This window comes from Cebus imitator, unplaced genomic scaffold, assembly GCF_001604975.1.
Source record: "Cebus imitator isolate Cc_AM_T3 unplaced genomic scaffold, Cebus_imitator-1.0 Scaffold33, whole genome shotgun sequence".
Lineage (NCBI taxonomy): Eukaryota > Metazoa > Chordata > Mammalia > Primates > Cebidae > Cebus > Cebus imitator.
In genome coordinates, this window is record NW_016107348.1 from 6002123 (window position 1) to 6025776 (window position 23654).

The 23654-nt window shown below is 35.5% G+C and overlaps 1 protein-coding gene across 7 annotated transcripts in view; it reads left to right on the forward strand.

Moving 5' to 3' along the window:
• Nucleotides 1-23654, forward strand: part of SWT1 (SWT1 RNA endoribonuclease homolog) — an 86995-nt gene that overhangs the window by 31055 nt on the left and 32286 nt on the right. For all 7 annotated transcript variants that reach the window (XM_037737076.1, XM_017524517.2, XM_017524518.2 and 4 more), the window contains 7 exons: nucleotides 1787-1880; nucleotides 7138-7283; nucleotides 9069-9232; nucleotides 10405-10543; nucleotides 14788-14936; nucleotides 20042-20229; nucleotides 23387-23518. In XM_037737076.1, the coding sequence (XP_037593004.1) occupies nucleotides 1787-1880; nucleotides 7138-7283; nucleotides 9069-9232; nucleotides 10405-10543; nucleotides 14788-14936; nucleotides 20042-20229; nucleotides 23387-23518 (1012 nt within the window). The remainder of the gene's footprint in view (nucleotides 1-1786; nucleotides 1881-7137; nucleotides 7284-9068; nucleotides 9233-10404; nucleotides 10544-14787; nucleotides 14937-20041; nucleotides 20230-23386; nucleotides 23519-23654) is intronic.

Here is a 23654-nt window from a genome sequence, read left to right on the forward strand (position 1 = left end):
AAAAGAGATTCTTCTGCCTCAGCCTCCAGAGTAGGTAGGACTACAGGCATATGCTACCATGCCTGGCTAATTTTTTATTTTTAGTTTAGGTGGGGTTTCACCATATTGGCCAGGCTGGTCCTGAACTCCTGACCTCGTGATCTGCCTGCCTCAGCCTCCCAAAATGCTGGGATTACAGGCATGAGCCACTGAGCCCGGCCAGTTTTATTCTTAATTTTTTTTAGAGATGAGGTTGCACCCTGAACCCAGGCTGAAGTGCAGTGGCATGATCGTAGCTCACTGTAGACTTGAACTCCTGAGCTCAAGTGATCCTCCTTCCTGAGCCTCCTGAGTAGCTGGGACTACAGGACTGCAGAAGTGTGCCACTGGACCTGGCTATTTTGTTGCTGTTGTTGTTGCTTTGTAGGCACAGAGTCTCTCTATGTTGCCCAGGCTGATCTTGGAATCCTTACTTCAAGTGATCCTCCTGCCTCAGCCTCCCAAAATGTTGGGATTATAGGCACCACCCCAACTGGCCTGCATTATTTTTACAAAAACTGAATTTTTGCTACAGGTTTTGAGGCTTAGAGAATGCCAGAGGACAACCTGTTAGCAACTGATTAATATTTGTTAGGAATTATTTTTTACATTACCTGCCTAGGGCTCATATTCCTTTCTCCTGTATATCTCTAATTGTATTGCTATAGAGATTAAGGAAGAGCAGACACAGGAACTAGTTCAGTTGCTGGTAGAACAATTGCTTGTTAGTTCACAGACTTCTTAAGCTGAGAAGATGTTAAGTTACTTATAATCTGTAAGTGACTGAATTGATACTAGAGTTCATAGTTTATGGTTTCTAATCTGACATTTAGCCTTCTGATCACATTTCTTTCCTTTGAGTTTACTCATAGCCATATCCTAGTTTTTATTAGTGAACTAACCACATTAAATCTACAATTATATGCTATGTGAATTTTAGATTCAAAGTTTTTTTTAAAATTATTTTACTTTCTTCATCTTTTTATTTAAAGCTTTTTCTTTCATATATATGAGAAGACATATATCACAGTAGCATACACACACACACACACACACACACACACACACACACACTCATATGTATATATATATTGAGATGGAGTCTCACCTGGAGTGCAGTGGTGTGATCTCAGCTCACTGCAACCTCTGCCTTCCGGGTTTAAGTGATTCTCCTGCCTCAGACTCCAAGTAGCTAGGATTACAGATTCCTGCCACAAAGCCTGGCTAATTTTTGTATTTTTAGTAGAGACGGGGGTTTCACCATGTTGGCCAGACTGGTCTCAGACTCCTGACCTCAAGTGATTCACCTGCCTCGGTCTCCCAAATTGCTGGGATTACAGGCGTGAGCCACTGTACCCAGCTGAGATACATATATTTTTTAATAGATTTTTTGAGAGTAGTTATAGCTTCATGGGAAAATTGCACAAAAGACATCAATATTTCCCACATACTTCCGGCCCCCACGCAAGCATAGCTTCCCGATTATCAGTATCCTTCACTGGTGTGGTACCTTTGTTATAGTTGATGAACCTCCATTGACACATCATTACCACCCAGAGTTCATAGTTTATGTAAGGTTCATGCTTGGTGTTTGTACACTCTGTGGATTTGGACAAATATATAATGACTTGTGTCTATCATCATAGTATCATACCTTAACTAACTGAAATATCTGTATATTTTTGATTTGTAAATACAGCCTAGATTGTTTCTGTGGCACCCACGTTTCTAGTGTGCTTATTAACGGTTGTCTTTACTAAATTTGCAGATGGATTGAGTGATGAGAACAATGATGATCGAGTACTAAAATGCTGTCTTCAGTACCAGGAGTTATTCCCTTGTTCCTTTGTTATTCTGTGCACGTGAGTTTCATAGGCATTTTATTTTTTATATTTTTTAAACCAAATAATTTAAAAAACGTCACACTGTATCCAGCATACCAAAGATCAAAACGTATATAATTTTCAAAATCTGCCAGTAAGCACACCCACTTGTATCTGATATTCTTATTATAATATGTGAGGTCTAGATGAATGAGATCTCAAGTAGATGAAGTTTAATTTGAATTTAATTTTAGTACTATTCAGAAAACTTGAAAAAGCAGGGGAAAAGACAACTTTATATCCCTCTAAAGTAGTTTAAAAAATCAGAATCTGACAGGATGTTTTAGTCATGAGACAAGAAGTTTGTTTACTTTTTTATTGGTGAGGTGGAGGTAGGGTAGTTTAGTTGGAGTTGTGTGCTGGGTGCCTGTTATAAAGTTAGACTGCCGGGCTTGGAGTCCTAGATCCAAGCTTTGAGACCCTGGACAAGTTGCTTAACTTAGCTTCCTCCTGTGAAATAAGCAGGGAGAATAATAATACCTGCCTCATGAGATTATTGTGAGTATTTAATCAGTTAATATATATAAAGGACTTAGAATAGTGCCTAATATATAGTAAGAGTTCAGTAAGAGTATTCTCCCTTCTTCTCCCTTCCCCCTGCATCTTCCCTTTCTACATCCCTTTCCATAACTTAGTTCAAAGATAAAACTAAGATAATGCTAAACAAAATTTTATTCGTCATGTATGAGAAAAGGTTCTGAAGGGACAGAAGAGCGATTTTAATTTGCAGTTTTTTTAAAAAAATCAGCCTACATCATGCTTTGAAATTTGCAGTTTTAATCTGCATTTTATTCACTACAAAATGGAGTTTTTATAGCTTCATGATTATGCTCAAACTCTTTATGTGAAATGGAGTGATTATAGAAATCAGTAGCCCTAAGATGTTTCTTGCAAATGTTCTTGTCAGTGTTGTTATTTTGGCTGTCTTCAAAGATAATGTTATTCTTTTTGCCATTAAATGAAATATTGGAGATTTTTATCTATATGTTTTAAATTATATTTTGATCTAGGACATATTACTTTGGAGTTTGTTGAAGGCTGAAATAGAAATAGCAATATTTAAACCATTTTGAATTTCAGGTAAATTTGAGAAGTAATTCTTTGTTGTGTAGTTATTTTTTTAGTTCAGCTTAAAATGAAAATTAAATTGACAAAACTTTATCAATTCTCATTATTTATACATTCATTGTTTTTTGGGTATTAACAGACATACTATTTTTTAGTGACTGAAAATTTATACCCAAACCTTACTTTTAATTGTGGCATAGTCACGTTCCAAGTGGTGAGGCTGTTTTTTTCCTCTCTTTTTTTTGGTTTGTTTGTTTGCTTTTTCTTTAAATAGTGATAATCCATCTGGCAAGGTGGCTCACACCTGTAATCCCAGCACTTAGGGAGGCTGAGGCAGGTGGATCATGAGGTCAGGAGTTCAAGACCAGCCTGGCTAACATGGTGAAACTCCATCTCTACTAAAAATACAAAAATTCGCCTGGCATGGTGGCACATTCCTGTAGCTCCAGCTACTTGGGAGGCTGAGACAGAAAAATCACTAGAACCTAGGAGGTGGAGGTTGTTGTGAGCCAAGATTTCGTCACTGCATTCCAGCCTGGGCGACAGAGCGAGACTCTGTCTCAAAAAAAAAAAAAAAAAAAAAAAAAAATAGTGATAGTCATGTGTATTGTATAAGACATACCTACTATTGTTAGGACATATATATTTTTTTGTTACTTAAAATGGATGATGATTATGTCAATTGATAGTGATAGTATAATTGGAAAAACTTCTGTAACACATATTATGCATCATTCTAAGTGCTTACATTTACAATCCTAAGTCTGGGCTAGCAACACAATTGTCTCCAATCCATATTGCTCTTCCAAACTCCAGGCTACTTTATTCACCTGTTTATTTGATGTCTCTTGGATGTCTATAGACATCTGAAACCTATCATCTCTGTAAATGAACTCTTGAGTTTTTCTTCTCAACTCTTCTCTGCCTGAATGAAAAGGGTCATCCCCCACCCATTTGCTAAAGCCAGAAACCAGGGAGTAAACTTTGATACCTGCCTTTTCTTCATAATCTATATATAGTGAATTAGCCAGTCTTATGTGGTCTTCTTTAGTTGTATTTTTTACAAACAGGGTCTTGCTATGTTGCCCAGGCTGGTCTCAAACTCCTGGGTTCAAGCAATCCTCCTCCTTCAGCCTCCTGAGTAGCTGAGGAAATGCACAAATCACAACTATACAATGCTGACATATGGATGCAATGGTGTAGCTCACATCCTGTCAATATATAGAACACATCGGTAACTCCTCTTGTTTTTTTTGAGACGGAGTCTCACTCTGTCACCGAGGCTAGAGTGCAGTGGCACCATCTTGGCTCACTGCAGTCTCCACCTCTCAGGTTCAAGTGATTCTCCTGTCTCAGCCTCCCAAGTAGCTAGGAATACAACCATACCTGGCTAATTTTTGTATTTTTAGTGGAGGTGGGATTTCGCCATGTTGGTTAGGCTGGTCTCAAACTCCTGACTTCAGGTGATCCAGCCATCTTGACATCCCAAAGTGCTGAGATTACAGACATGAGCCACTGTGCCTGGCCCAGAACATACTCTCTTGCCCTTTTGTGCTCTTTTTTTCTTGTTTCTTAAGGTAGAAACTTAGATCACTTATTTGGTACTGATATAAATGTCCTCTAAGCACTTCTGCAGTTGTATCCCACAAATTTTAATATGTTGTGTTTTCATTTTCATTCTATTCAATATACTTTATAATTTCCCTTGTGACTTCTTCTCTGACCCATAGAATATTTAGACATTTGTTGCTTAATTCTATATATTTGCAAATTTTTAGATACTTTAACTGAATTGTAGTTTAATTTCTTTATGAATTGAGAACATAACTTACATGATTTCTGTAAATTTGTTAAAGTTTGTTTTGTGGCCAAGAATATAGTCTGTTTTAGTGAGTGTTTTCTGTGCCCTTGAACAGAATGTGTATTCTGCTCTTATGGGTGGAGTATTCCATAAATTTCAATTAGGTCAAGTTGGTTGATAGTGTTCTTCAGGTCTTCTGTAACCTTAGTGATTATCTACTTTTTCTATCATCACTGAGAAAGGAGTATTGAAGTCTCCAACTATAATTGTAGATTTGTCTATTTCTCCTCTCAGATCTATTTGTTTTGCTTCACATATCATGAAAGTCACTAAAGCTATGGCTTTCTGTTGTGGTAAAGTCATTGATGAATTGGAGAATTCCCTCAGGCAGAAAGATAGAAACTTGCAGTGAGATGCATATACATCTAGGATTGTTTATGCTTGTCTTCTTGGAGAATTTATTCTTTTATAATTATATAATGTCCTTTTTGGTTCTCACAATATTCCTGGTCCTAAAGTCTTCTTTGTCTAGTATTAACGCAACTATTCCAACTTTCTTTTGATTAGTATTTATATGGTATATCTTTTGGTATCCTTTTACTTTTAGCCTGTCTATGTCTGTATAGTTAGTTTCTTGTAGACATCATATAGTTGGTTCTTTTTTGACCAATGTGACAATTTCTGTCTTTTAACTGGTAAGTTTAGACCATACACATTTAATTTGTTGGATTAAAATCTATCATTTTGCAAATTACTTTCTATTTGTTTTGTTCCATGTATTCTTTTCTTCCTTTTTCTCTTCGATTAATTGTGCATTTTTAATCACACCCTTTTGTCTCCATTGTTTACTTATTTATACTTTTTGAAAAAACTTCTTATGGTTGTCTTAGTGATTACAATATACGTCTTTACTTATCAAAGTCTACCTGCAAATACTATATTGCTTCACAGGTAGTATAAGTATATTGCTGTTGTATATATTGTCCCATAAGCTCTTGGCTACTTTAAAAAAAAAATCGTTTATTCTCTTTTTGTTTCAGTTTGGGTGATTTCTTTTGACTTCCCTTCAAGTCTGTTGATTCTTTGATTGCCTTTGTCAAATCTATTGACAAGCCTGTTGAAGGCATTGTTTATTTTTGTTACTGTGTTTTTTTATTGCTAGCACTTCCATTTCATTCTTATGGTTTTCATCTCTGCAAAACTGCTTGATTTTCCCTTCTCCCACCTTTTCCATTAGTGCCTTTAACATATTAATAAAAATTACTTTAAATTTGCTGTCAGATAGCTTCAACATCTATGTTGTATCCAAGTCTAGTTCTGCTGATTACTTTGACTGTTGGCAGTACGTTGTTTTTTTCTGGGCATAATTTATATGCAGATTTTGGGGCTTACTTGCTCTGTGATTTCTTGTCTTCAGTTTCTCCCTTAACTTTCTAGCTGCCATGTTAACCTTGAACATGGTTCTTTGACATTTCAAGCCACTAATGCTTGTCAACTTTGATGAATTGGGAAATGCCCTCAGGTAAAAAGGGACTTGTAGTTCTCACTATGCATTTCTGTGTCAGGGTAGACTCCCACTCCAGCTTCTGCCTACATTTTGTTGCTCTCTAGTACCTTCAAATAGTTAATTTTTTTTTGGGGGGGGGTCTAGGTTTTATAATTCTCATTTATAGGAGAGTTAATGTGGCCAACCTACTCTGCCATTAACAGAAGCTAGATGCCTACTGGCCTCTGCAACAGTTTGATAAACACAGATCTGATCACATCATTTCCCCATTGAAGCCCTTAAATGTCCTTCTGTTTTTTAATGCCCTTGTCTTTCTCTGTAATCTCATAAACTGGTCTCATGCACTGTGTTCAAACCTGGCTTCTTTCAGCAAACAGCAAGTTCATGCTATTTGTCTTATGCTTAATCTGAGTAAATTTGTACTTGGCTGCCCACTGTAAATTATTTCTCATACATAGCTCTCAACTGTTTATTTCTCTAATAATCGCATTCCTGTGTTCAATTCTAGCTCCCACTTACTAAGTATAACTTTGGACAGGTTATTTAATCTCTTTACAACCCAGTTTTCCATCTGTGAAATGGGGGTAAAGTTAATACTGTTTCTACCTCAGAAGTCTGTTGTGAGAATTAAATAGATAAATATATATAGATATAGCGCTTTAGAATGGTGCCTAGTTTCCAAAGCTCATATGATGTGACTGTGTAAATTCCTTTATCTTCTCTACTTTTTAAAAAAAGTTGTTATCCTTTCTCAATGTATAGGCTGAGAATCACCTGCCTCTGACTAGATCTCATGTGTTTTGAGTTGCCATGTGGTTTATCTTACAAAAAATATCTTTTCCTCCTAATCCCACCCTTAGGGATGATAGAAACTTAAGAAACAAAGGCCTAGTAAGTGGTGTGAAGTCACTCAGTAAAGAAGAATTGAGTGCAGAGTTATTACACTTATCTCTGAACACAGATGTGTGTCATCAGCCTGGTATTTCTAAGCAACAGTTGAAAGCAGGTAGTATTTTTACTATAATAATTAGAAATATGTCTTATTTTATACACTAAGATTATTTATAACCTTAGAATCAATAGTAAATTTTTGTCTTGTACATTTAAAATATCATTTGGAATACTTGCTGGCATGTAAATCATTGAAATAAATGAAAATTATAATGGTAATCCAAAAGAAAACATAATTAGCATTATTACTTTCTACGTGTATTTTTACAAATTAATTTGATGTTTTTGTCTGCATACTCATACATTTTTACGTATATATAATCACTGTGTGCATGCTAATTTGTAGCTTGCAGAGTATACCTTGGTTTTTCACCTTCATTTTCTTCAAGTGAAACAGAATATCCCTTTTAAATTAATGGCAGTTGTAGGAGATAACATAGAGATAATTTTTTAGTTCCTTTTTTTAAATTGGCTTTCTATTTATAGCCTTCTATTAATATGGTAAAAATTCAGCAAGTAATAGAGAAACTTATTGGAATATAGTAATAGTTTTCTTTTTTAAAATTTTAAATGGATAATTAAGAAGTAACAGGCCAGGCACAGCGGCTTACACTTGTAATCCCAGCACTTTGGGAGGCCAAGGCATGTGGATTACCTGAGGTTAGGAGTTTGAGACCATCCTGGCCAACATGAGGAAACCCTGTCTCTACTAAAAATACAAAAAATTAACTGGGCGTGGTGGCAGGTGCCTGTAATCCCAGCTACTCTGGAGGCTGAGGCAGGAGAATTGCTTGAACCCTGGCGGCGGAGGTTGCAGTGAGCTGAGATTGTGCCATTGCACTCCAGCCTGGGCAACAAGAGCAAAACTCTGTCTCAAAAAAAACAAAAAAAAAAACAAAAAAAAACCAAACTAGGTAAGGGCAATACTATTATTTCATTTCTTTTTTCACCAGAATAATCTGTTCTATAGCTTGATATTTGAAGGAATATTATATTAAATCTGACATTATTTATAAGTACATCCACCTTTTCCCTCTTTGGGGAAAATGATTATTAAAGTCTATAATATATGTGCATTTTATATATAATTGTGTAAGTATTCATACATACATATATGCTACTTATTTGCCCCTTTTGGAAATAACATAAGATTTTGTCATAATATTCAAAATGGCCTTTGAAGGAATAACAGCATATTCTAGTTTACCATTTTTCAAGGGATGTGTGCCTTTAGTTTGTTCACTTTGCAGAGATCAGCCACTTAATATTTTGAATTTTGCCATAATAAAATTACAGTTGTTTTAAAGTATCTAAAAAGTAATGTTAATGAAATGATATCACTTAAAATAATAAAGTCTCTTTTTTAAAAGAGGAGGGCATGAAGGTGGTTAAGCTGGAAATTTATTGATGTGGGCTGAGTTTAGAAAAATATTCCATTTTGGAAAAAACCCATTTTGATCCATAGTTCTTGTTTTTTTGTTGTGAATAAATCCAAGGCATTCTTGTAACTCCTTTTGAAACATAATAAAATTATATTATGTAGTTAAAATATGACATATATTTCTTACATTTTTATTTGAGTAAAAATGTTGTTTAATTGCCTGTTAAAAAGATAAAGCATTTGTTAAAGTAATATATTTATGTTGCGTCTAAAGCAACTATAGTAGAGATACATGTTTCTAAATATTGTTTTGAAAATAAAGTATTGGTTTGTTGTATATATAATTCAAATTTAATTATATACATAAAATGTTTATTGTTTATGGCCATATACCAATTATATATGTATAATATTTACTGCTATTATTCTAAACAAAGTCTATAACTATTTGTTTTAAAGAAACAACATCCTTGAAAGAGAGTTTTAAGGAAGAATCTACAAATTCTGGACTGTCCATTCTACTTGAGAGCATTGTATCTGATCTTGAAAAATCTCTTGGAACAGGTTTATCTACAATATTAGAAACAGAAATGAAAATTGCTTTTGGAAATCTCTGGATGGAGGTGATTAATTCAGCTCTATTAGTTGCAAATATCATTTTTATTGCTGAAGATCTGTTATCTTAAGAAATTTGTATAAAATGCATAAGTTTCATTGAATATTCTGTATCATGTTACATTTTTCTTCAAATTTTTGAAATAGCTTTTTATAGGTAGATGATGGACATTTCTTAAAAATTAGGAATATATGTTATTCTTTTTTTTGAGTTGACAGATACTTATTTTGCATCTGTTGTGTGTCAGATGCACTGTCCCATGGTGCTTAAATTGAACTCAGAAAAACTTATCTATTTAATTTGAGTCAAAATGTCTAATATAAGGAATCTCCCTACCAATATGTTCAGAAAAAGAAGTATATATTTTGGCTTCTGCCATGTAAATATAAGAATCAGAGTATACATTGATTGTATTAGCAAGATATTTTGAAGTTTTTTGGATTCACACCTTTTCAACAATCAGTAAAACACCAAATTTAACAACAGTGGTTTCAAAAGTTCAGTTTAATGTTTGTTTGCTGTTCACTTTTATAGCTAGAAGAAATATGATTTCCCATCAATCATAGCTTATATCTATTCCAGCTATTCAGTGAGATTCTAATATTTGCCAGGACAGTGTATTTGCTACTTGATTATATTATCGAAGTTGAACCAAAATGACGACGAATTATCAGAAGATACTAGGAGTTTTGATATCTCATAGTAGTAGGGATGAGGAAAGTAATTGCATATATATGAATGATTCAGAAAAGGAAGTGTTGACATCTTATAGAACTAAATGATCAATCTGTTTAGTAGACATCTTTTATCTGTATGGATTTTCCCCCAGTTATATGAAATAATTTGATTAATTTTCTCATAGAGATGACTGTGTTGACAAGTAGGTTGAAGGACCTTTGCTAATGAAAACTATGTTTCCTCTGATTAGAACTATGTTTTCTTTTTTGCACATACAGTTTCTGAAACTATAAAGATTAATACTAATATGAGTTTTACAAAAGCAATTTGCAATGTAATTAGCATTTTAATGTTATGATTGACTTTACATGTTTTAATTTTAAAATAATTCAGCTAACTATATTTTGCCTAGAAATATATGTAGGAATTCCTAAGTAGGTTCTTTTTTGTAATAGTAATAATAAAACTAGAGGTGTTAATTATTTTCTACATACTCTTTAGATTCTGTACCTGAAACCACCATGGACTCTACTACATTTACTACAGTGCTTTAAAAAACATTGGTTGGCTGTATTTGGATTATTTATGGAAAAGAACTTGCTTTTAACTATTGAGAACCTATACAAAAATCTCTGTAAAGGTATGAATCTTTTAATTTTCTCTTTATCAGTGTTATACAATATTAAGTCAGACTAGCAGATATATTCCATGGGATGTGAAGATAAATTAATGAAGAATGTGTCAATCATTTATACTTCTAATTTCTAAAAGTAGTGGTGGAAACTGGATGAATAGATGCAGCTCATAGAGCTTGTGACTGTAAATAGTATTATTGTTGATATTTCAAGATACTGTGAATATATAATTTTTGAGGATGTTTAACTTTGAAAACTTTTAAAATCATGTTTTACAGTCTAGATATACCAACAGAATTAGATGTTTTTCATTTCTCATGGTATTTAATGCAAACTTTGAGCACATTTCATATACTCATTTTCTAAGTAATGTGTCAGAGTTTCTATTTAAACTATATGGATAAGGAATAGGAGACCTTTGGCTTTGGTGCATAGTGAATTTTAGAACTGGAAGAGACTACAGTGAACAACTTAGTTGGTTTTTAAACTATATTGAACAGAATTTTGGGCTTCTTGAAGTGCCTCTGCTGCCACAGACGGGCGATGGAAAGATTGATGGGGAGTCTAGTTGATGGTGCCTTTGGCCCTCAACCCCAGCTTTAGCCGGAGCAGCTTTTAAAAATTTGTTTATATATGGAGTTCTATGTAGGACTTGAAAAAACGTTTATCTACTGTGACGAAAAAAATGTGAGAAAACTGATTTAACGTTATTAAAGCCTATATTTTACAATCAAGAAAACCAGTCTTGAAACAGTAAGCGACTTGTCTGAAATCAAGTAACTAGATTTGTATTGCTATGCCTTTAAAGGGCAAAGGCTAGGCATGGTGGCTGATGCCTGTAATCACAAGGTGGGTGAATTGCCTGAGCCCAGGAGTTCAAGACCAGCCTGGGCAACATGGCAAAACCCCCTTTCTACAAAAAATAAAAATATTAGCCAGGTGTGGTGGTGCATGCCTGTAGTCCCAGCTACTTAGGAGCCTGAGGTGGGAGGATCACCTAAGCCTGAGAGGTGGAGGTTGCAGTAAGCCAAGATGGCACTACTGCACTCCAGCCTGGGCAACAGAATGAGACCCTATCTCAAAAAACATATATATAATATAAAAAAGCAAAGTGTGATTGTTATTAGGGGTTCATTTGGTTCTTTACTTTTTTCAAACTCCTCACATGAAGTGATGTGTTTATTATTTCATATATTAGTTATATCCAGCCTACTCCTGAAACATAACTGTGATGCCTTATAACAACCTGAGTACAAGAGGGCCATTAAATTATTAAAGGCACCAAGGCCAGATGATGAAGAATAGATGATTTATCATGAATCATATGCAAATAATCATTGCAGCACTTGAGCCCCGATTTTAACATTAAGCTTCATAGCAGCTAAGACAAAAAGGAAAAAAAAATACATATTCTGTGTTGGGTGTACCTTATTCTCTGTCTTTTCCTTGAAGTGTAAACTCTTTGAAAATGAGTTGTTCTCAGAGGAGTAAAGAGAAAAATAGTGATTACCAGAGGATGGGGAAGGTGCAGTGGTAGGGGATAGTAAGAGATTGAGCAATGGATAAAAAGCTACATAGTTTATACATGTGTCAAAACATCACATTGTACTCCATAATATGTACAATTATGTGTCAGTCATAAATAAGATAAGTCAATAAATATTTCCCCTAGGGGATTTAAAGCACCTAGTCATTCCCTTTTGTCTCATCCATGGTAGATGTTAGATGAATATCTATTTTTAAAAGTTACCAATTTTTTAAGGAACGACACTTTCCCGTCCTTGCCTTTAGGTGTAGAAGTTCTTTATTAGGGATACAATTATAGAAAGGACATGGAACAACATTTTGGACATCTCTCCAAAGCAGTTTTATAAAGCATGTAGAACCTTTTTTCATATCTTTTACCAGGGGCATAATTTAGTTGATCTTTTTTTTTTTTTTTTGAGTCGGAGATTCGCTCTTGTTACCCAGGCTGGAGTGTAATGGCGCGATCTCGGCTCACCGCAACCTCCGCCTCCTGGGTTCAGGCAATTCTCCTGCCGCAGCCTCCTGAGTAGCTGGGATTACAGGCACGCGCCACCATGCCCAGCTAATGTTTTGTATTTTTAGTAGAGATGGGGTTTCACCATTTTGACCAGGATGGTCTCGATCTCTCGACCTCGTGATCCACCCGCCTCGGCCTCCCAAAGTGCTGGGATTACAGGCATGAGCCACCACGCCCTGCCCAATTTAGTTGATCTTTTAAAAAAAAAGTCCATAAACTATGTGTGATCTCAAAGTTAATGTAAAAAATGAGGTATCTAGTTGCCGTCTTCCATCTGTTTTTCTTGGTAGGGGGTCCTGCTCTTAGACACAGATGAGAGGTGGTAGGTGGCAGCTCTAACTGACAATAAGGAGAGAAGTGAAGGTGATGATTGTATCCTCTGCTAAAAATCAGTTTTGCAATCATTGTGTACATAGTTTATTGATCTTTGATCTAGAAGAATCTGATGCCTAACATGTAGTGACTTAGGAAGAATATGTCATGGGATTATAAAAGTACCTCTTGCTCTAAGATAAATTTAGATTAGAAAAATCACGGTTTATGGTCTTGTTTACTATATTTTAGTAGTATCTTCAGCTACTGTTGAATTATGTATTTTTAGTAGTATCTTCAGCTACTGTTGAATTATGTATTTGTTTGACTTCAGAATAACAAGCATGTATCCTTAGATTAGTTCATAGAAAATTGTGTGGAAAATAGTAACTTTTTTATGACTTGTTACCCATGTTAGCTTTAAATAATTATTGGCCTTAGGGTAAACATTAGACTGTCATCCATGTAGATTTCTTTTTTTGTTGTGTCTGTACACTGGATTTGTTATTGTTATTACTCTTTTCCTCATATTCTTAGAAAGGAACTTTTGTAAGACAGAAATAAAATGATTAATTCATGTATGTAAGCCTCTTTAAACACACCTTACGTTGGAAAAGCACCCTTCAAAGAAGTTTTGCCCAGTTATATCTTCCTCAGGTGATTTACTAAGTTTGTCAAATCTGCAGTCTGTCCTGTGTGTAGCATCTCTTATTTCCCACAAGAATGTAAACTAGTCATTGGCTTTGAAAAGAAATAAAAGTGTTACTGTAAGGAATTATATTGGCTTGCTTTATTATTTTTTTTTTAATTTTTTTGGATAAAGGGAGCCAGAGGCTTGGCTATAAACATTACATTAGAGTTTCTGAATATTGTGGAATTAATTATTAATATACGCTTTTTATTTCACTCGACCCTTCAGGTTTTCATAAGCAAGTTCTTTTTAAGTGATACAGAGGAACTCCTTTAAACTCCTAGTGCCAATGAACAGCCATGCTGATGTTTGAGAATACAATAGAGTCTCTGAAACTGTGAACATTAAAACAAAAAGTAAACAACATTGTAGCATTGTTATTTTGAAAACTGTTAGGTAGCATTCTGCATTAATAATGGAAATAATATTTTCTGTTCTGAGTTTTATGACAGTTACTTAATTTTATTGTTTATGACTTTTGAAATTGTTGAAAATATTGCCACCAGCTTTCCCAACTAGTTTGAGGATTTAATGTAAGCAGTTTTAGTTCCTTGAGAGAAAATTTTTATACCTTTAAATTATTGTTTGTAGATTATCTCACTTTTAATTTACAGGAAAAAAATTCTGCAGGCTCATTTTGCTTCTCACTGTTGCCCAAACTGGTTTTCTCTCCTGAAGTTGTGTTCTACATATAGAGATAACACATAGTTTTCAGTAAACATAGTATAAAGTTTCATGTAACGGCGTTGAAGATAAATCACTATGTAGATAGCTGAGGTGATGATGAGAGGTACCATATATAACTGACGTGCTTACCAATATGGTCTGACTCTTCTGATCCCTCCATAGTACTCTCTGTATGTGAAATCACCTCAGCATTGAAATCTGTGGTTTGACTTGTTTCTTTGGTGATTTTCTCTTTTTTTCTGAGAATTGTAATGTTCTTTAACTTTACTTTGAAGGTGACTGTGCTGAGAGAACTCCTGAAATCTGAATTCCGAATACCAGAATCAACTCAAAGGACTTTATAACTAAATCTTTTTAATTATTGCTTTTTATACTAGAGAGATAACTTAGGAGTGGCATGTAGGTGTAAATGTATATTCTTGTGAAATTTCACGATTAATATTAGTGTTCCAAAGACATTTTTATGATGTATACTCATTCTTCTATATTTTTCTTTCTTAATTTTCTTTTACCAGCTAATAATGCAGTGGATTTTACAACAGTGAAATTCTTGCTTCAGGATTCTAGAAGTTTGTTACATGCTTTCAGTACAAGGTCAAATTATGATGGTATTCTTCCACAGGCCTTTGCTCAAGTAAACAAACTGCTTCAGACATTTGCAGAGGTAAGATGCCTTTGGAATGCCAGTTAGAGTAGCTAATTATATATGTTCTGAAAATGTGTTTAGCAGACAACAGTAGGTAAAGGATAATTTGATTCTAACTTATTCTAATATACCAAAGGCATTAAGTAAATGAATTGAATAGAGAGTAAGCAGTTCTTATAAGTTACAAAATCCACATCCTTTTATGGAAGGAGTGTCACAGCAGTTGTTGGTATTTTATATTATTTTCTTTTATGGATGGGAGAGAGCTCTGCATTGCTATTTGACTGTTCAGTTACAGTGCCCTAGGCCAGTAGGTCTCACATACATCAGAAATACTTAGGAAATTGTTTTAAACATACAGATGCCAAGACTTGCGCAAACCCTACTGAATCTATTTTTTGATAGTGGCACTTGGGAGTATGGTTGTTCTTGTTTTACTTTTTATTTTGAAATAATTTCAAACTTATAAAATAGTCACAAGAGCAGTACAAAGAATTCCCATATATATTCTTAACCCTGCCCTGATTCCCCAAATGTTAATGTCATCAGGCATTAGATTTTCATAAGGAACATGCAACCCAGATCCCTTATATGCATGGTTCACAATAGGGTGTGCCCCTATGAGAATCTAATGCCACTGCTGATCTGACAAAAGGCGGGACTCAGACAGTAATGTGAGTGATGGGGAGCAACTGTAAATACAGAGTTTCACTCTGTGGCCCAGGCTGGAGTGCTGCAACTTCCACCCCCTGGGTTCCAGTGATTCTCCTGCCTCAGCCTCCCGCATAGCAGGGACTACAGATGTGCACCACCACGCCTGGCTAATTTTTCTATTTTTAGTAGAGATGGGGTTTTGCTGTGTTGGCCAGACAGGTCTTGAACTCCTGACCTCAGGTGATCCACCTGCCTCAGTCTCCCATCACCCCAGATGGCACAGTCTAGTTGCAGGAAAACAAGGTCAGGGCTCTCACTGATTCTACATTATGGTGCATTGTATAATTATTTCTTTTCTTTTCTTTTTTCTTTGAGACTGAGTTTCTCTCTCGTTGCCCAGGCTAGAGTGCAATGGCACAATCCTGGCTCACTGTAACCTCTGCCTCCCGGGTTCAAGCGATTCTCCTGCCTCAGCCTCCCAAATAGTTGGGATTATGGTGTGCGCCACCACACCTGGCTAATTTTTGTATTTTTAGTAGAGATAGGGTTTCACCTTGTGGGCCACGCTGGTCTTGAACTCCTGCCCTCATGTGATCCACTCATCTCGACCTCCCAAAGTGCTGGGATTACAGGCATGAGCCACCATGCCTGGGCAAATATTTCATTATATATTACAATGTAATAATAGAAATAAAGTGCACAATAAGTATAATATGCTTGAATCATCCTGAAACCATCCCCCAACTCACTGGTCCGTGGAAAAATTGTCTTCCACGAAACCAGTCCCCGTTGCCAAAAAGGTTGGGGACTGATGCTCTGAAATGTACCTTTAACAGGAGCGGTTTTATAGACTGCATTAGATTTAATATATGTCTTATATATTTGGTCATATCTCAGTAACTTGAGCAACAAATAGATACCTCCAAAGATAGGGCATCTCCTAGTAACTGTAAAAACTACCTAATCTTAATTTATTAAGTGTAGAAAATCAGGAAAAGAGGAATATTTATTATTTGATTGCTTCTGAGAAACTAAAATGGAGATAAACTAACTTGTTCATTTTGCAGATTCTTTTTTTGGAGACTGGGTCTTTCTTGGTAGCCCAGGCTGGAGTGCAGTAGTATGATCATAGCTCTCTGTGACCTTGACCTCTTTGTGTCAAATGATCCTCCAGCCTCAGCCTTCTGAATAGCTGGAACCACAGGCATGTATCACCGTGTTGAGCTAATTTTTAAATTTTTTTGTAGAGACCAGGTCTCAGTTTGTTGCCCAGGTTGGTCTTGAACTCCTGGCCTCAAGCAGCCCTCCTGCCTCAGCCTACCAAAGTGCTAGGATTATAGGCATGAACCATCATGCCCTGCCTTTTGCAGATTTTCATATAAGGTGGTGGGGGAGAATAGGAAAAGGGTATGTACATTTTTATTTTATGGGCCTTCTAACCACTAAAAAAAATAGGACTTGCTTTTATTAAGATGATAAAATAATTAAAGTCAATCTTGTTAATAAGCTTTAGACTTATGTGCCTCAGGATCCTGAGTTGCGGTGTTTTCAACTTCTAGTTAATTAAACAATCTGGACCTTAATTCTCTCTTTTGTAAAATGAGCATAATAATAATACTGGCCTTAGAATTGTCATGTGAATTAACAAGTTAATGTCTGTGGAGACCTTAATGCCTAGCATGTAGTAAGTGCTATATAATGTTTGATAAAGAAATCCACTTGTGTAGTCTATACACTACTATTTAAGAGCTGAAGAAAAGAGGCATTAGGTAAGTGCTGGGCTGTATTTTAAATATATTTGGTGATAAAAAATTGTCTCAGGATAAAATGTCTTTTCATTTATGTCTATTTATTAAGTTCAGAATTTAATGTAAACAGGCAAAAATGGTAAGAATCATCTTTTTAATTTTTCTTCTTGCCCCAGAAGATAAAGAAGGGTAACATTTACTTTTACAAATGGAGAGAGATCATAACCTCAGTCTAGGCAGGTTGCTGAAGGTCAAATCCTGCTCATGCCTCTTATCATCTATGTGAACTCGGCTGAGTTAACTAACCTTTCTGTGCCTCAGTTTCCTTGATTATAAAATATGGATCATCATAGTATCTGTTTCACAGGGTAGTCGTTAGGATTAAATAAGCTAATTAACATAAAAATCTGAGAAAGTACCTAACAAAAGCTCAATACATATTAACTGTTACTACTGATAGTATTGGAAATTTTATTTTTAAAAAATTTAATAAGCATGAAATTAGCATTCCATGAAGCTAACCTTTGAAATCATCATTTGATCACAGGAAATGTAAGCCTAGAGAAACAGAGTAATTTTATTTAAGTTTACAAAGCATGTTTGTAATAGAGCCAAGACCAAAAAAACTAAGTTTTTAAACTTATAGTTAAATATTTTGTCCATTCTATCAGATACTTTAAACGTTAATATTTTTTTCCTCCATGTGATACTTTTTAAAAAAAATCACTGGAATCAATAGTATATCTCTTTTACTGTGCTTTGAAATATGCTTAGATTTTTTTCTATTCTTAAATACTGTACTTTCCATTGGCCATTCTGTTTACTGCACTGTCCTTCCGTCAACTACCAAACTTCTTATAAGACCAATTTATGACCAGGCATGGTGGCTTATGCTTGTAATCCTAGCACTGTAGAACGCCAAGGCAGGCGGATTAATTGAGCCTAGGAGTTTGAGACCAACCTGGGCAACATGGCAGAACTCTCTCTGTACAAAAAATACCAAAAATTAGCTCAGCCTGATTAGCTTGCATCTCTGGTCCCAGCTACTGGGGAGTGCTGAGTCGGAAGGATCACTTTAGCCCTAGTGACAGAGGTTGCAGTGAGCAACCTGGGTGACAGAGTGAGACCCTGTTTCAAAAAAAAAAAAAAAAAGTAATTTCTAACCATTGTTTTCATTTTGCACTTCTTTTGTTGTTTTATTTTCTTGTCTCTTTTTTCTTTTCTTTCTTTTTTTCAACCAACTGAACAAGGCTAGAATACAAAGTGTGAGAGCACTCACTTACCCTTTAATCCTTTACAAGTAGAATTTTATCTCCATACTCCACTAAAAGAAACCATAAGTTGTCATTGCTTTCAGATTATCACTCTTTCTCATTCTTCTACTTCTTAGCCCTTCTTCAGCACTTGGTGGTGTCTTTGCTTTCTTTCCTGAAACCTGACTCCCTTGGCTTCTATTGTTATTGCATAGTGATTCTTCCCCTCTTATTTTTGCTAGTTCCTACTTTTCCCCCATCAGTTTACCTGTTTCATCTCCTAAGGCTTGTGTCCATGAGAATAATTCTTAGCTGTATTTTTAAGCTGCAGATCTATGTATCCAATTATTTGCTAGTGTCTTTACCTGGATAACTGTTTATATCTCAAACTCAACATATACCTAAAAAACAAACTTATATTCTGTTCATCCAAAGAGGATTCTTATTTGCAAGCAGCCTCTGTCTTTTTTTTTTTTAATTATACTTTAAGTTCTGTGGTACATGGGCAGAACGTGCAGGTTTGTTACATAGGTATACAAGTCTCTCTTCTTAGCTTTACGACAAGAAGCCATAAAACTTAGAAACACAGACAAATACACACTACAGTTTATTGCTACTACACTATAATATGTAATATTATAGTATATTGTCTCTCATCAGCAATGCATAAGTTAATGTGCTGTTTAAAATTTCAGTGATGGTGGCATATCAAATAGCATTTCCATCAATTCCTGTATATGTATGTGAGATGTGTTGCTTCAAAGTATTTGTCTGTTTGACTTTTACTAAGTAAAACTGTATACATTCCTCTGGGGAAGTAATCAAGAAGGTTCAGTCCATTTAGAAAGCACACACACACACGCGCTCTCTCTCTCTCTCTCTCTCTCTCTCTCTCTCTCTCTCTCCCCCCCCTAGATTTATGACCACCTTAAGTTCCTATCATTTGTGTCATTCTTCTAACACATCTAGGTTAAAGAATGTCTTAGGGTCTCCCTCACTCCCAGAATCTAGTCTTTGGCCAAGTCTTTATATTTCTTACGTGCATTTTATTTTTCTTTTCATTCTGCTGCCTTTTTATAGCTAATCCATGTTCTCAGGACTCTCCTCTTGGATTATTTCAGTAACCTTCTAACTAGGCTTCTTGCCTTCGCTTTCTTCTGTTCTCATTTATCTTAGAGTGCACTTCTGAGTATATTACTGCCTAAGCAGTATTATTAAATAGACATTAGCATGTTAGCTAAACAAGTCACTATAAGTAGATTGGAAATACTGTTTGATTTCAATGGAAAAGGAAAATATCTTTTCTAACTCTGATTCTTTTCGGGGAATATTATGTATATAATAAAGGAAAAAGAATTGCCACCACTTCTCAGAAAGCTAGAACATTTGTAAGCACAGTGTGTCATTCCCTTTTTCTCATCTACGAATGAAGAACTAGCTGCATTTTATGTAATTCTTATTTCCCCAGGTCAAGACAAAACTTAAGCCAAATTCTTCAGAAAACACAGTGACTAAAAAGCAGGAAGGCACTTCACTGATGAAGTCTCATAATCAAGAAATCATGGTTTTCTCAGGTTCTCATCTTCCCCAACCCAACAGGCATCAAGAAATCTGGTCTATCCTAGAGAATGTTTGGATTACAATATATCAGAACAGGTACTAAATTTGGGGGGAATTTTTTAAAAATTATTTTTAAAATTGACATAATTGTATATAGTTATGGGGTACAATTTGATGAACAATTTGACGTTTCAGTAGATATATGTTTTGCATAATGATCAGGCTAGTGAACGTGATGAATATCTCATGATAAATGCATGAAGTACTCATCACCTCATGCATTTATCATGATCTTCTTTGTGATAAGAACATTCAGGCCAGATGTGGTGGCTCATGTCTATAATCCCAGCACTTTGGGAGGTAGAGATGAGCGAATCATTTGAGGTCAGAAGTTTGAAACCAGCCAGGCTGACATGGTGAAACCCCGTCTCTACTAAAAAATAAAATACAGAAATTAACTGGGCATGGTGGTGGCATGTGCCTGTGGTCCCAGCCACTTGGGAGGCTGAGACAGGAGAATTGCTTGAATCTGGGAGGTAGAGGTTGTACCGAGCTGATTTTACTACTGCACTCTAGCCTATATGACAAAGCAAGATTCCATTTCAAAAAAAAAAAGAACATTCAAAAGCCTCTCTTCTTGCTTTTGTAATGTACAGTACTTTACTTGGAGCCATAGTCAGCCTGCTATGCAATAGAACACCAGAAGTTTATTCCTCCTATCTCACTGTAACTTTGTACCTGTTGACCAACCTCTCCTCATTCTCCTCTCTTCATTCTCTAGTGACCACTGTTCTCTCTGCCTTTATGAGATCAATGTTTTTTTGTGTTTGTTTTGATTCCACATATGAGTGCCCTCATCCTTTTACCTGAACTGTGTAAATCTATATAAAAATTATAATGGATGTTTTTGGAATGATAGTATCTGATATATAGTATTTTAAAGATTTACTGATGGCCTTCCTGGAAGATGTTGTTTCCTGTTTTTCCTCTCAGTGTCCTCCTGCCTCCCCAGCCACTCTCTCATACCTCCACACACACAATTTGTTTATATATTGTGAAAAAGTTGAAGAAAGAACCATGTATGTTAGCAATGCTTATCTCTGGTTGGTAGACTATGGGTATTACGTATTCTCTTTTTAGATTTTCTTTTTAGGTTTTAAGCGTAGAAAAATTTTTTAAATGTAAATGTTTTTAAATAAATTTGGTTTTATCTAAAAAATAACAAATGCACACATACAAATACCTAGAATAGGCAAATCTGTAGAGACAGAAAGCAGACTGGTGGTTGCAGGGGTTTGACGGGACAAAAGGAGAATTCTGGGGAGAAACCACTCAATGGACTCACAGTTTCCTTTTGGGGTAATGAAATGTTCTGTAACTAGATAGTGGTGATAGTTAACACAGCATTGTGCATGTACTAAATGCCACTGAATTACATGCTTCAGAATGTTCAAAGTGGTGAATTTTATGTTAGGTGTGTTTTACCACAGTTATAAAATGAATACTTTGGAAAGTGTAAACTAGAGGAGAAAATTTCTTTGAGTGCTACTTCCTAAAGTCTACCCTAGTTAACGTTGTGAATTTATTAAGCATACTCAGCCTTGTTTTTTAGGAGTATTATTAGTTTCCTACAGCTGCTGTAACAAAGTACCACAAACTGGCTGGCTCAAAACAACAGAAGTGTATTCACTTACAGACCTGGAGGCCAGGCATTTGAAATCCAAGTGTCTGCACGTTTGGTTCTTCTGGAGTTTCTGAGGGAGGATCTGTTTCATGTCTTTCTCCTTTCTTCTAGTAGTTGCCAGCAGTCCTTGCCTTGTAGATATGTCACCCATCTCTGCCTTTTTCTTCACATAGAGCAGGGCCCTTTCTAATCCAGCATGACTTCCTTTTAACTTAACTAATTACGTTGCAATGACCCTGTTTCAAATAAGGTAACATTCTGAGGTTCTGGGTGAATATATGAATTATGGGGGGATACTATTCAAACCAAGCACAATATGTTTTGAATTTTTATATAGTTGTTGTTATGTTATAAATTTTTTCTACTTTTATTTTTCTATTTCATGGTGGTATAAGAATTATTTTAATAGTTTGGTGTTTTTTTGGTGTGTGCATGTATTTATTTGCTTCATTTTGAAACAGGGTCTCACTTTGTTGCTCAGGCTGGAATGCAGTGGCACAATGACAGCTCACTGAAGCCTTGACCTCCTGGGCTCAAGTGATCCTCCCACCTTAGCCTCCCAACTAGCTAGGACTACAGGCAGTGCCACCACGCCTGACTAATTTTTAAATTTTTTGTAGAGACAGGGTCTAACCATGTTGCCCAGGCTACTCTCAAACTCCTGGCCTCAAGTGATCCTCCCTCCTTGGCCTTTAAAGTGTTGAGATTACATGGGTGAGCCATCATGCCCAACCTAGTTTGGTATGTTGTTAAGTGGCCAACTTACTTGTTACTTAACACTGTTTATATTGTTACACATTTAGGGTGTTACTAATTGTTGCCTGATTGTGAATAACTATTATTAACTTATGATAGATTTCTTTCTCTTTCTTTTTTATTTTCTTTTTTTGAGATGGAGTCTCGCTTTGTTGCCCAGGCTGGAGTACAGTGGCATGATCTCAGCTCACTGCAACCTCCGCCTGCGGGGTTCAAGAAACTCTCCTTCCTTAATCTCCCGAGTAGCTGGGACTATAGGTATGCACTACAATGCCTGGCTAATCTTTTGTATTTTTAGTAGAGATGGTGTTTCACCATGTTGGCCAGGATGGTCTTGAACTCCTGACCTCGTGAGCCGCCCACCTTGGCCTCCCAAAGTGCTAGGATTACAGGTGTGAGCCACCACACTTGGCCTTTATGAGAGATTTCAGCAAGTGGAATTACAAGGATAAACTTCCAGTTTCAGCAGAAATAATCTGATCTCTTATTTTTTTCTTCATCCTTTGTACTGACTTGAATTGCAGATTGATAGTATTTTCTTCTTTCTCTTATGGTCTCTTAGAATGAAACAATATTCACACAATGTTCATAGTATTAATTTAGATTAGACCTGTCTGGTGTCTGACCTAGACCCTTTACATGAATATTAGCCCATATTTCACTATCTTTTATTTCTAATTTAAATAGATCAGCATTCTGAGATATTAATGATAATAAATACTACTTTATTTTATACATTTGCAACAGAAATACTTGAATCACATTAAATATGTATGTACACCTATGAGTATCTTTTCTTTTTCTCTATTTTAGCACAGATGTATTTCAGAGATTGGGCTCAAATTCAACTCTGACTACTTCAAATATAGCATCATTTGAGGAAGCATTTATATATCTGCAAAAGTTAATGGCAGCTGTGAAGGATATTCTTGAAGGAATTCAAAGGTAAACACTATTAATTTTAAAGTATTATTCACTTATTACTTTTCTCTTTCTCCTAGGCTTATCAACTTTTTCAGAATTGCTAGGAGTCGCCTACAAATTTTATAAACTAATGGCTTTTAGATTCAACTCTTTGTTT